The following is an 11,131-nucleotide window of genomic DNA, read 5'->3' on the forward strand; positions in this document are numbered from 1 at the left end:
GAGAAGCCCTTTCAAAGAGCATCCGGTGCCGTGTGGCGGGAGGACGGGGCAGTCACTGCGACACCGACACCGCGGCCCCCTGCTCCCCAGGACCGTCCCGGGCGGGACGCGGGAAAGGCGCACGCAGGCGTCCGCGGGAGGTCAGACGGGAGACAAGTGCACGGCTTCTCCCCAGGACCCCGTCCTCCCCTCAACAGGTGTGACTTTTAAAGAAGGAGCCCTACGCGCCGGCACCTCCGCCTCGGGGTCCCCGCAGGGTGCACCGCACGCGGCCCCCCCCAGGTCCTCCAGGCCTGCTGGCGCTCTAGGCGGCCGCCTCGCAGGCGGGCCGGGCTCGCGTCTCTCTAGCTCGCTCGCTCTCTCTATGGTCCCTGCACCGCTTCCGGTGGCGGGCCTCGGGGCCGCGCACGCGGGAAAACCTTCCCGAGCGTCCCCCCGACCCCCTGTCCCCGCCCCCCCTCCCGCGTCCCCCAGCGCGCCCACCGCCCGCACCTGGGCCGTCGCGAGGCTGCCGCTCGAGGAGGTGGGTGGTCGCCGCCGCGTGCCCCGGGAGGCTGCGGGCCTCGCTCCCCCCCGCGGGCCGCCCGTGATGGGCCGTTCCGCGTTCGAATCCACGGGCGGCGGGCGAATCCATTTTAGGGGGCGGGGGGGGCTTGGGCCCGGGGCCGCGGCGCGGCGGGAGCGCCGGGAGGGAAGCCTTGCCCTCGGAGCCGGGTCGCGAGCCGCAGAGGTGCAGCCCCCGGGGTTCCGCTGCTCGTTGCCATGGCGCCCGCTGGAGCGCCCCGAGCCGGCGTCTGGTCCCGCTGTAAGCGCGACTCCGGGCCGGGTTCCCCAGCCGCGGCTGGGCCTGGCTCCTGGAGGTTTGCAGGGCCTGCCGTGGGGTCCCTGGGAGACGAGATCCGGACACATCCCAGGTGCAGCCGGGCCTTGCCACCTGGCTCCATCCACGGGCTCAGGGAGGTGCTGCCTTTGATGTTTGTCTACCCACTCTCCCACCCCCCCCTTCTTGAATTCAGATTCCCAACCTGCTGAGTATCTGCACACCCACCCAGGAGTTGGGGCCCAGCTCCCAGTTGAGGCCAACAGGGGCTGATCAGAATGGCGGAAACACTGGAGTTCAACGACGTCTATCAGGAGGTGAAAGGCTCCATGGTAAGAAGGGCTTGGGCTTTTCGATAGGCTGAGAGATGGAAGGAGAGTAGGCTTTTTATCCATTATCCATGATGCTGCTATTTTGGAAAAGGAGTCCGAGTGGAATGTGTAGTTGGGTGTTTTCCCCAACAAAAGGCAATGCCTGCAGATCTCCCTACCGGGTCCAGTGGGGTCACGTGGCCAAAAACCCGTTGTAAGTCGAAAATACTGTTTGAGCAAAAAAAAAAAAAAAAAAAAAAATCACAGTAATGTTTCTAACCCGATGAACAGGGCAGGTTAGTCTTACCCACTTTAAACAGGCCCAGAGTGTTTACGTTGGCGTGCGCTTTGGCGCAACCATCACAAGGTTTATTTTATGATTGAGTTTGGACACCTCATGTGGTTTATGAAATACCATCCTGAGAGTGAAACAGAATGAGTAGGGAATGGTTGGGTATCGGTTGTGGCCTGGTGGTGATCAACCCGGGTGACTGTGTGGCTGGCTGGGAGCTATGGTTCACTACCACTGCACCAGCGTCCTGAGGGGATTATATACCACCTGCTGCTAGCTCAGGAAAAGATACAGATTCAAATTATGGTTTCTGTTCGTTGCATATCGTTTCCACACCGTCATAAAGTTGAAAGGTTGTAAGTTGAGCCACCGTTATTCAAAAAGCATCTGTGTAGGAGTTAGAGGATTGCAGACTTTGAAAGGGACCGTCGTCGTGCGCTCCATTCCCCACTGCAGACTAAGGACCTGGTTACCAGGGTTTGGTTTTAGGATCCAGATTTCCAGGTTACTTTTTTTCTTCTTTCTGACCCTCACCCTTGCCAGCTGTTGGTCCTGTATCTGGATCTGGCCAGCCCGGTGTAGGTAGGTGTTGGGTGGGACTGTCTGTGCCCCGGACACAGTGTGTATTGTACCCTTGCATTTGGGCCTGTTTTTTCCAACAGAACGATGGTCGGCTAAGGTTGAGCCGCCAGGGTATCATCTTCAAGAACAGTAAGACGGGCAAAGTGGATAACATCCAGGCTGGGGAGCTGACGGAAGGCATCTGGCGCCGAGTCGCCCTGGGCCATGGACTTAAACTGCTTACAAAGAATGGCCACGTCTACAAGTATGACGGCTTCCGAGAATCGGTGAGGTGTCCTGTGGCCATAAACCCCCGTTTACTGTGCCACGTTGTTTATTTTTAATCTAGAAAGAGTTGGGGCTCCTTTGATGGCCGTGTAATTGCTAATTTTGGCTCCTTAGAGCAGGGCCATTGCGGCCATGAAGCACGGTTCAGCTTTGGATGTCTTGTGCTTTGACTCCAGAAGATTTTCTGTTATTGTGATGTTTTGGTGGTTTCTGCTCATTGCCTTTATCCAGATTCAGAGTCTTGGTATTTAGTTTGAGTTTTTTTGTTTTAATGTTTCGACATGTTTGAGTTAAAGACAGTACTGCATTTGAATTTCACTTTCATCAAAGCACTGCCCACACAAAGTCAGAGAGCACGGTGAGGCACATAACCAGGAATGTCATTTCCATACTTTCCTCCTCCCCTGCTCTGACATCCAGTCCCCAGCAACAGCTTCTTTCAACAGTGGGTTTGCTGAAGGTATATCGGGGCAGTTTGTCAGAGAGAATCCCAGAATGTGTTAAGGCCACTGGGGCTTACAGGGATTGCTCTCTCCCCCTCTGCCCACAGGAGTTTGAGAAACTCTCTGATTTCTTCAAAACTCACTATCGCCTTGAGCTGATGGAGAAGGACCTCTGTGTGAAAGGCTGGAACTGGGGAACTGTGAAGTTTGGTGGTGAGTCCTGGGTAGACTGAAGTTTTCAGGAGAAGGTTGGATGAAGAGTTTCAGCCTTTACCTTGTTATGCTCTTTTTGTGCTACTGTTTCTGATTTCCTGTCAGTTTGTAACTCATCGCCTAGTTACTGAGGACTGGTAGCAGATGAGGCCTGGTCTTGCGGGTGCAGTGTGACCAAATAGCCCAGTGTCTGGCGGGAGCATTGTTTTTGCAGACTTGAGGGAAGAAACTTGTGGTCGCTAAGCCCTTTCCCCGCAGGGCAGCTGCTCTCCTTTGACATCGGTGACCAGCCGGTCTTCGAGATACCGCTCAGCAATGTGTCCCAGTGCACCACTGGCAAGAATGAGGTGACGCTGGAATTCCACCAGAATGATGATGCTGAGGTGTCTCTCATGGAAGTGCGCTTCTATGTGCCTCCCACTCAGGAGGATGGCGTGGACCCAGTTGAGGTGAGGCCTCCCCTGCTCGCCTTGAGAGCAGATGGTGCTGAGCAGGTCCCGGCTGGCCCAGGGGTGCAGCAGGATCCCCACTGCCTGACTACCAGTGTGTACACTTTTGCAGGCCTTTGCCCAGAATGTGCTGTCTAAGGCGGATGTGATCCAGGCCACTGGAGACGCCATTTGCATCTTCCGGGAGCTTCAGTGTCTGACTCCCCGAGGCCGTTACGACATTCGGATCTACCCCACCTTTCTGCACTTGCATGGCAAGACCTTTGACTACAAGATCCCCTATACCACGGTGCTGCGTCTCTTTTTGCTGCCCCACAAAGACCAGCGCCAGATGTTCTTTGTGGTAAGCAGAAAGCCCCGGGGGTGGATCGTCCTGGTTTTTGCATAGTAGATAGGTCTTGCTGGTGTTTGGTTAATCAGCAGTTCTTGTGGAACACTGACTGGTGTGAAACCTGATGTCGCCTCTTCCTTACCAGATCAGCCTAGATCCTCCCATCAAGCAGGGCCAAACCCGTTACCACTTCTTGATACTTCTCTTCTCCAAGGATGAGGACATTTCCTTGACTCTCAACATGAACGAGTGAGTGTATCCCTGAACTCATGTCCTTCCACTGTCCAGGCAGGAGAGCAGTGGCCCTTAGAAGGCAGCAGCACTTGTGAACTCGTCCTCCTCTCTTTGTAGGGAAGAAGTGGAGAAACGCTTTGAGGGGCGGCTCACTAAGAACATGTCGGGATCGCTATACGAGATGGTCAGCCGGGTCATGAAGGCGCTGGTCAACCGCAAGATCACAGTGCCAGGCAACTTCCAAGGGTGAGAGTGTCGGCCTGGGGTCCTGGCCTGCCTGGGGGGGCGCTTTGCTGTGTCTCCCTGGTAAACCCCTCCTGGGCTGGGAATGCAATCTCCTAGAGGTCTAGTTGGGCCACAGCACGATGGGTGTCAGCTGTCTCCATTAGAGCAACTTAGTGAAGTTTACTCACATGAGGGCCCGAGCACACATGTGTCACTGCTGAGGGCGGGGCCTTTGACTCTATGCCACCTGCTCCTGAGGTGGGCACTGACTAGGCTCCCCGCATCTTCCATAGGCACTCGGGGGCCCAGTGTATCACCTGCTCCTACAAGGCGAGCTCGGGACTGCTCTACCCCCTGGAGCGGGGCTTCATCTACGTTCACAAGCCACCTGTGCACATCCGCTTCGATGAGATCTCCTTTGTCAACTTTGCCCGTGGTACCACCACCACTCGTTCCTTTGACTTTGAAATCGAGACCAAGCAGGGCACCCAGTATACCTTCAGTAGCATTGAGAGGTGAGAGCTGCCAGTTACTTTCTGGGCATCCTGGGCCTGTCTCCATCTCTCTCGGGAAGCTGGCATGGCCTGGGGTAATCTCTGTGCTGTGACTTTTCCCTAACATTTCAAGCCTTGAGCAGAATTTTTCTTCTGCTTCCTTGGGATCTGGTTCTTCTTGGAGTGCTCAGCCTTTGAAAGCCTCTCCCTTTTTTTCTGTACTTAAATTGTTTCCCATAGTATGTGCTCAGTACCAGCTCTTCTCCTCCACTCCTCCCATGATGGAAATGCTATCTCTCCTTTTCCTGGAATGAGCTCTGTGCCTGAGAAAACAGCAGCTAATGTTTATTGAGTGCTCACTATGGGCTAAATGTCTTCCAAACATCTTCCCACCTCATCCTTCTGACAGCCCTTGTGAAGTACGAAATTCAGAGTAGCACAAAGGTGAAAATGTCCCTTTCCCTGATATTCTCCCCCTACTTTGGGCATATCCAGTGAATAGAAACACACCCTCCCCACCTTCTCTTTCTCAGACCCTTGAGACTGCAGGTTCCTTTCAAGACTGGTGTCTGACTCTTCCTTACCGCTGTCCTCTGGGGCTCTCTGAGCTGTTAGCTTGGATAATGTGGTCAGCAGCTGCAGGCCCCACAGCCTTTCCCTGCCTGTGGGTGTCAGAACAGCGTGCGGCCCACCCTGGCATGGGCCCTGCATGTCTAGTAATGTGGTGCATCTCACCTCACAGGGAGGAGTATGGGAAGCTGTTTGATTTTGTCAACGCCAAAAAACTCAACATCAAAAACCGAGGACTAAAAGAGGTACCCGTGCGAGTGGGAAGAATGAGCCTCTTCTGTTCTTTCAGGGGTGGAGGGAGCAGGGATTCTTCTGCCTTCTTTTTCACTCTCTGTTTTCTTCTTACCCTTATAGAAAAAAGAGGTGCGTGTGACCCTCCCCCCTTCCCGGTGCAGGTTTCCTCAGCATGACCTTAGCTCAGTCTCGGCCGCCCCTCAGGAGCCCCCAGTGGGGCTGGGAGAGGGAGGGGCTTGGACTAACCCAGCTGGCAGGACGTCCTCCGGCACAGGCCCTGCACGCCGCTGTGTGTGGACAATCCAGCCCCAGGGTCTTCTGGGAGCTGATCTTACTCACAGGCATGGGGGAGTGCTTTTGAGTGTGCAGGGCTTCTGGCACCAGGGTGAATTGGCCCTAACTCACATCTTTTCCCTGGCTAGGGCATGAACCCAAGCTACGATGAATACGCCGACTCTGATGAGGACCAGCACGATGCCTACTTGGAGCGGATGAAGGAGGAGGGCAAGATCCGGGAAGAGAATGCCAACGACAGCAGCGATGACTCAGGAGAAGAAACCGGTAGGTTAGCCTTGGCAGTGCCGGGGCACAAGGGCAGTCAGGCTGTTGCCTGAGGCCAGAGCTGGGCGTCTGGGTAAAGGGGCAGGATCTCCATTTGGGGCAAAACTGATGCATCCTATGTTCTTTTTCAGATGAGTCATTCAATCCAGGTGAAGAGGAGGAAGACGTGGCAGAGGAGTGAGTTTTGGTTCTACTCATAGGGGTGAGGTAGAGGCCTGTGATCTTAAGGGACCAGAAGATCTCTAGACATTTCTCATGTCCCAACATTAGCTACTGACCCACAGTGGAAAAGTGACCTCCATTGAGGTGGTACATGGACATGCTTTGGAAATTGTCAAGGGTTTTGCAGGTACAAGGCACATGGTAAGCCAAAAGAGCAGTGGGGAGAAAATGGGAATAAGAACCAGTGCCTGCACATATACTAACTAGGAGTTTTGGGGTGAGTCATTGAATCTCTGTGTCCTCACGTAGAACCTCATGTGGTCCCCTGTGCTGTACTGATCAAGACTCTTGATTGCCAACCTCAGAAATGTGGCTCAAACGGACTTTAGCTTAAAAGGGAGTTTTAGAAGTTCATGGAACTGGAGAGTCCAGGGATATAAGTGGCTTCAGGTACCTAGATCCAGATACTCAAAAGTTGTGGGGAATCTTTTATTTCTTCTGTTTTTTTATTTTTTTTATTTTTTATTTTTAGATAGGTTTGGCCTCCGCAGTGTCACATGACCCTCAGAAAGCTCTGGGCAGGCTTAATCCTATTGGTTTAACACCCAGAACTGCCTCTTCTCTCAGGGCAGTGAACAGCATGGTTCCTGCCACCTTCTGAGTTATTAGGGGGTGAGCTGTGTTAAAACTAGGCATGTACCCATGCTTAAAGCCTGTTGGAGTGAGCCCCTCCTGAATGGGGGCAAGGTGGTTCGCACAGAAAATTTGGATTTTCTTTACCCAGAAAAATTGGGAATGAATGTTGGGCAGCCAAAAACCCAGTAGATTTATAGTATGTATATGTATTTATATATATAGTATACATATTTAGGAGTGGGTGGTTCTGCTTGCCACATACTTATAAAGGTCAGTGAGCAGACACTTGCAAAAATCCCTTGAAAATTGGCACCATATAGGTATAAGGTAGGTCTGTCTATCTTCTGAGGAGTTCCATGCGTATTGGATAGAACTTAATTATATGTGTATGGATGGACTTGGGTTGAGGTCAGTTTTTCCTTTTCCTTTTCCTTTTTTTTTTTTTTTTTTTTTTTAAGTATTCTCTACACCCAATGTGGGGCTTGAACCACAACCCTGAGGTCAAGAGCTGCATGGTCTTCCGAATGAGCTAGCCAGGTTCCCCTAAATTTTATTTAAGTTATCTTTAAAAAAACTTTCCTTTTTCTGTAGTAATTATCTCTTTATCAGAAAAAGACTCTAGAATGGATTAAAACAACTAACTCAGAGGAAGTGGTGAAGAGTGGTTAGGGCGTGTTCTGGGCAAGATAAGACTGGGTGCCTGTCTCCAAGAGTATGGCGATGGAGTGAGACATGGGTCAGACCATGAGCAAAGAGCGCAGCTGAAGCCTATTCGTTATTTTATGTCCCCTTGGTTGACTGATGCCAGGGATAGGTGTGCAGAAGAGGCCAGGTGTGGGGAGGGGACAGCTGGAACCACTCCAGCTGAGAGGAGGAAGCAGGGTGGGGACCATTGGGGGGCAGGCTGTCCTGCAGCCCTGCCTTCCCCTTTCTGCATGGGTAGCTTCAGACTCCTTTCCCTCCTGTCCTGAGGCCTTGGGGTGCTGTCCTTCCTCCCAGGTCTAAGCGTCCCTCTCCTTGGCAGGTTTGACAGCAACGCCTCAGCCAGCTCCTCTAGTAATGAGGGTGACAGTGACCGTGATGAGAAGAAACGGAAGCAGCTTAAAAAGGCCAAGATGGCCAAGGACCGCAAGAGCCGCAAGAAGCCTGTGGAGGTGCACATTCAGAATGGGAGGCTGTGGGGGAAGCCATTCCCTTTACCTTCTTTTGTCCACCACCTGTAGGGTGTGTCACAGTGGTCCTGGGGCTGCTTGTTGTAGCCAATAAAGATGGCCTGGGGAAGTATGTCCCTGGAAAGTTTGCTCTCTGGCCTTTGGGCTGATTAGCTTCTGAGAGATCAGAATTAGGAGCCTGGCTTCTGTCCTAGGAGCCCAAGACAGGGGGCCCCTAGGGAGCGAGGCAGTGGGTGTAGGGCGAGTCTAGCGTTATGCTTACTTATTAGTTCTCTCATTTTTCTCCTCAAGCAGGTGATCTAAATAATTTGTTTTGGGGGCCTGTGAGAAATAGATGGCTGAAGGCATTTGGGTTTTCATGTAGGTGAAGAAGGGCAAAGACCCCAATGCCCCCAAGAGGCCGATGTCTGCCTACATGCTATGGCTCAATGCCAGCCGAGAGAAGATCAAGGCCGACCATCCCGGCATCAGCATCACTGATCTTTCCAAGAAGGCAGGCGAGATCTGGAAGGGAATGTCCAAAGAGAAGAAGGAGGTGAATGGCTGCAGAGATGAGGGGTGGCATCCTTGTAACTGATACAGGGGGCAGGGACGAGCTGTCAGTGGACCTTTTCTATATAGATTTTACCACCATCAGGGAAGAGGGCTCATTCTTCTCTTCGTGTGTGTGTGTGTGTGTGTGTGTGTGTGTGTGTGTGTGTGTATGAGACAGGAGTGGGATCGCAAAGCTGAGGACGCCAGGAGGGAATATGAAAAAGCCATGAAAGAATATGAAGGGGGCCGGGGTGAGTCTTCCAAGAGGTAAGTGTTGGGAACAAAATGGCCCAGTAAGTGCTTTTTTTGGCATCTATTTTTGCGGATCCATGTTAAGAATTGGGGTGTTAAAGATAATAGATAGGCTCTGATTGCAGTAGGCAGTGCTTCTCAGGTCTGGGTAGGCAACTGCCCAATATGGTAATGTGCTGGGGAATTCCAGAGCTCACTGGATAAATGGGGCCCTTTTCCTAGAGGGTTAGTTTTACTTGAAGGTGTGGGGGAATAAATAAATATGATGGAGCAGAATTCACATGAAGTTTTAGAGATAAGCAGGATATGTACAAGGTCTGCAATGTGCTCCAGGCTGTGGCCCGTGATTCTTGTGGTTATTTACTTACGGGGCTCTTCCTTGGGCACTTGGGGCTCACCTGGCTGGCTGTTTGCACTTATAGTGAGATGGGCAGTGTGGCTGGGAGTGAGAAAAGCCCTGTTAAAGTTAGGGGTGGATTGGCTTTGATGGGTGAACCTGAAGGCCCAGGCCCTTTTCCCTCTTGCTGCTATAGGGACAAGTCAAAGAAAAAGAAGAAAGTAAAGGTGAAGATGGAAAAGAAATCAACGCCCTCGAGGGGCTCATCATCCAAGTCCTCATCAAGGCAGCTAAGTGAGAGCTTCAAGAGCAAAGAGTTTGTGTCCAGTGATGAGAGTTCTTCCGGAGAGAACAAGAGCAAAAAGAAGAGAAGGCGGAGTGAGGTGCGGCAAGAGTTTAGGGGTGAGGGGCCTTGAGGCAGAGGGGTGGATGTCTGAGGGCCAGGGGCTGTGGTAGGTCTGTGAGAGTAGTGAGTTGGAGTGGAAAGGTGCAGTTCTCAGGTTCTGAAGGCGAGTGCTGCAGTGGGGGGTTGGGGGTGGGTAGGGAATTAGGGATCCTTCACCACTGAAAAGTGGCTCCCTGGGAGGGCAACCAGGACTCTAAACCTTTCCCTTAAGAGACCTTTGATTTTCAGGACTCTGAAGAAGAGGAGCTGGCCAGCACCCCCCCCAGCTCAGAAGACTCGGCATCAGGATCTGATGAGTAGAGAGGAAGAAAATTCTCTCTCCTTGGGCTTGCCCTGTCACAACCTGCAGTCTCTCCACCCGTGTTTTGGTACCAGTTTCTCATGAAATGCAGCCCTTGGATTTTGTGCCATCTTGACAAGCTCTCCTGGTGACACGCACTTCACCGGGGCAGCAGGGGAGGTGTCCTCCTCTCTACTGCTTCTCAAGGATGGCTCTTGATAACTTGGGGAGAGATTGGGTGGGGCAGTGCAGTGCAGGGTGGAATCCTGAGCCTGCTCCTGCGACCTTAGGGATACGGCTGCTGCTTCTCCTGTTCAGGTTGCTGCAGCAGGGGTCAGGTGAGGGCAGGCCATAGCTCCTAACGGGGCCTATTTCTACTTTTATTTTGTATTTCTGGTCTGTGAAAAATCAACATTTAATAAAGGGAACTGACTTTGGAAACCATGTGCTAATGCCTTCTCTGTAGCCCTGCTGCTGTACACAGGCGCCCGTGGTCCGGGGGTGGTGGTTGCCGTACTGTTGTGATTGGGCCGGGCCCTGCTGGCCAGCCGGGAAGCAAGCCTCCAGGTACATCCTGTTCTGTTCCCGGTTGGACGGGCATTGGTTTTCACTCTCTCCTGCGGGGATGGGCCACCTGAGAGTCTAGAAACCAGAGCTGATCTGATTAGGAAGTCACTCTCACAGTTTCACTCCATTAGCCCCGCTGAGGGGAGGCAGCCTCTGGCTCAGTCCTTCATCACCCGAGTCAAGGGTCTTCCATGGCTTTAGATAATGGAATAAGGATTGACCGGGCTGCGCGCAGCGGGGGCGACGGAAACCCGAGAGCGGAGAGTGGAGGGCGGAGGGCGGTGGACGGCGAGTGGTGGGGGTGGGGGTCAGGGTGCAGCCGAGGTGTGCAGCGCGGGTGCAGCTTTTGTTCTGGTGGGGCGGTCGCGGAGCTTCCGTCCGGGAAGGGGGATAAGAGCACATAAGCGAGGGCCGGCTGGAGAGCCGGGGCCCGCGGCCGCCCCCACGGCGGCTCCACGCCTCGACCGGTACACGTGGAGCGGCCACGTTGCGCGCGTTCTCAGGTGTTCGCCGCAGGAAGCCCCTCCGGTCCGCCAGCGGTGACCTTCTTTCTCGCCGGGACTCTATGGTGCTGCAATCAGGGCCTGCGGCCCGCCGAGCCCGAGCACGAGCCCGAGCCCGAGCCCGAGCCCGAGCCCGAGCCCGAGCCCGAGCCGGAGCCGGCAGTCCTCAGGCCGCCTCTCTAGGCAGCCGTCTCGGTGGCCATCTCGCCCAAGCGCTCCCAGCCGCCGAGTTGCGTCAGTTTCGCCGGGGTCCGAG

At 53.6% G+C, this 11,131-nt stretch overlaps 1 protein-coding gene across 3 annotated transcripts; it reads left to right on the forward strand.

Moving 5' to 3' along the window:
- The first annotated feature begins 369 nt into the window (after window positions 1-369).
- On the forward strand, window positions 370-10,246 carry SSRP1 (structure specific recognition protein 1). Of its 3 annotated transcripts, none has more exons than XM_049096563.1 (17): window positions 370-523; window positions 1,017-1,152; window positions 2,086-2,271; window positions 2,823-2,928; window positions 3,187-3,377; window positions 3,490-3,720; window positions 3,854-3,957; window positions 4,060-4,188; window positions 4,461-4,682; window positions 5,404-5,476; window positions 5,888-6,026; window positions 6,158-6,203; window positions 7,849-7,978; window positions 8,361-8,531; window positions 8,709-8,797; window positions 9,316-9,502; window positions 9,754-10,246. In XM_049096563.1, exons 2-17 carry the CDS (start codon window positions 1,099-1,101, stop codon window positions 9,823-9,825), a joined length of 2,130 nt encoding a protein of 709 aa, XP_048952520.1. In that variant the 5' UTR covers window positions 370-523; window positions 1,017-1,098; the 3' UTR covers window positions 9,826-10,246. The 3 variants fall into 3 exon arrangements, with proteins under 3 accessions (XP_048952520.1, XP_048952521.1, XP_035557733.1); XM_049096564.1 differs by lacking the exon at window positions 370-523 and adding an exon at window positions 695-805; XM_035701840.2 differs by lacking the exon at window positions 370-523 and adding an exon at window positions 765-914.
- The last annotated feature ends 885 nt before the right edge of the window (window positions 10,247-11,131 follow it).

The sequence above is a fragment of the Canis lupus genome, chromosome 18 (assembly GCF_003254725.2).
Source record: "Canis lupus dingo isolate Sandy chromosome 18, ASM325472v2, whole genome shotgun sequence".
Classification (NCBI taxonomy): Eukaryota; Metazoa; Chordata; class Mammalia; order Carnivora; family Canidae; genus Canis; species Canis lupus.

Coding starts and splice junctions, on each gene's coding strand:
- SSRP1 (XM_049096563.1), top strand. CDS start 1,099: ATGGCGGAAACACTGGAGTTCAACGACGTCTATCAGGAGGTGAAAGGC. Junction 1,153..2,085: donor AGGAGGTGAAAGGCTCCATG/GTAAGAAGGGCT, acceptor TTTTTCCAACAG/AACGATGGTCGGCTAAGGTT. Junction 9,503..9,753: donor AGAAGAGAAGGCGGAGTGAG/GTGCGGCAAGAG, acceptor TTTGATTTTCAG/GACTCTGAAGAAGAGGAGCT.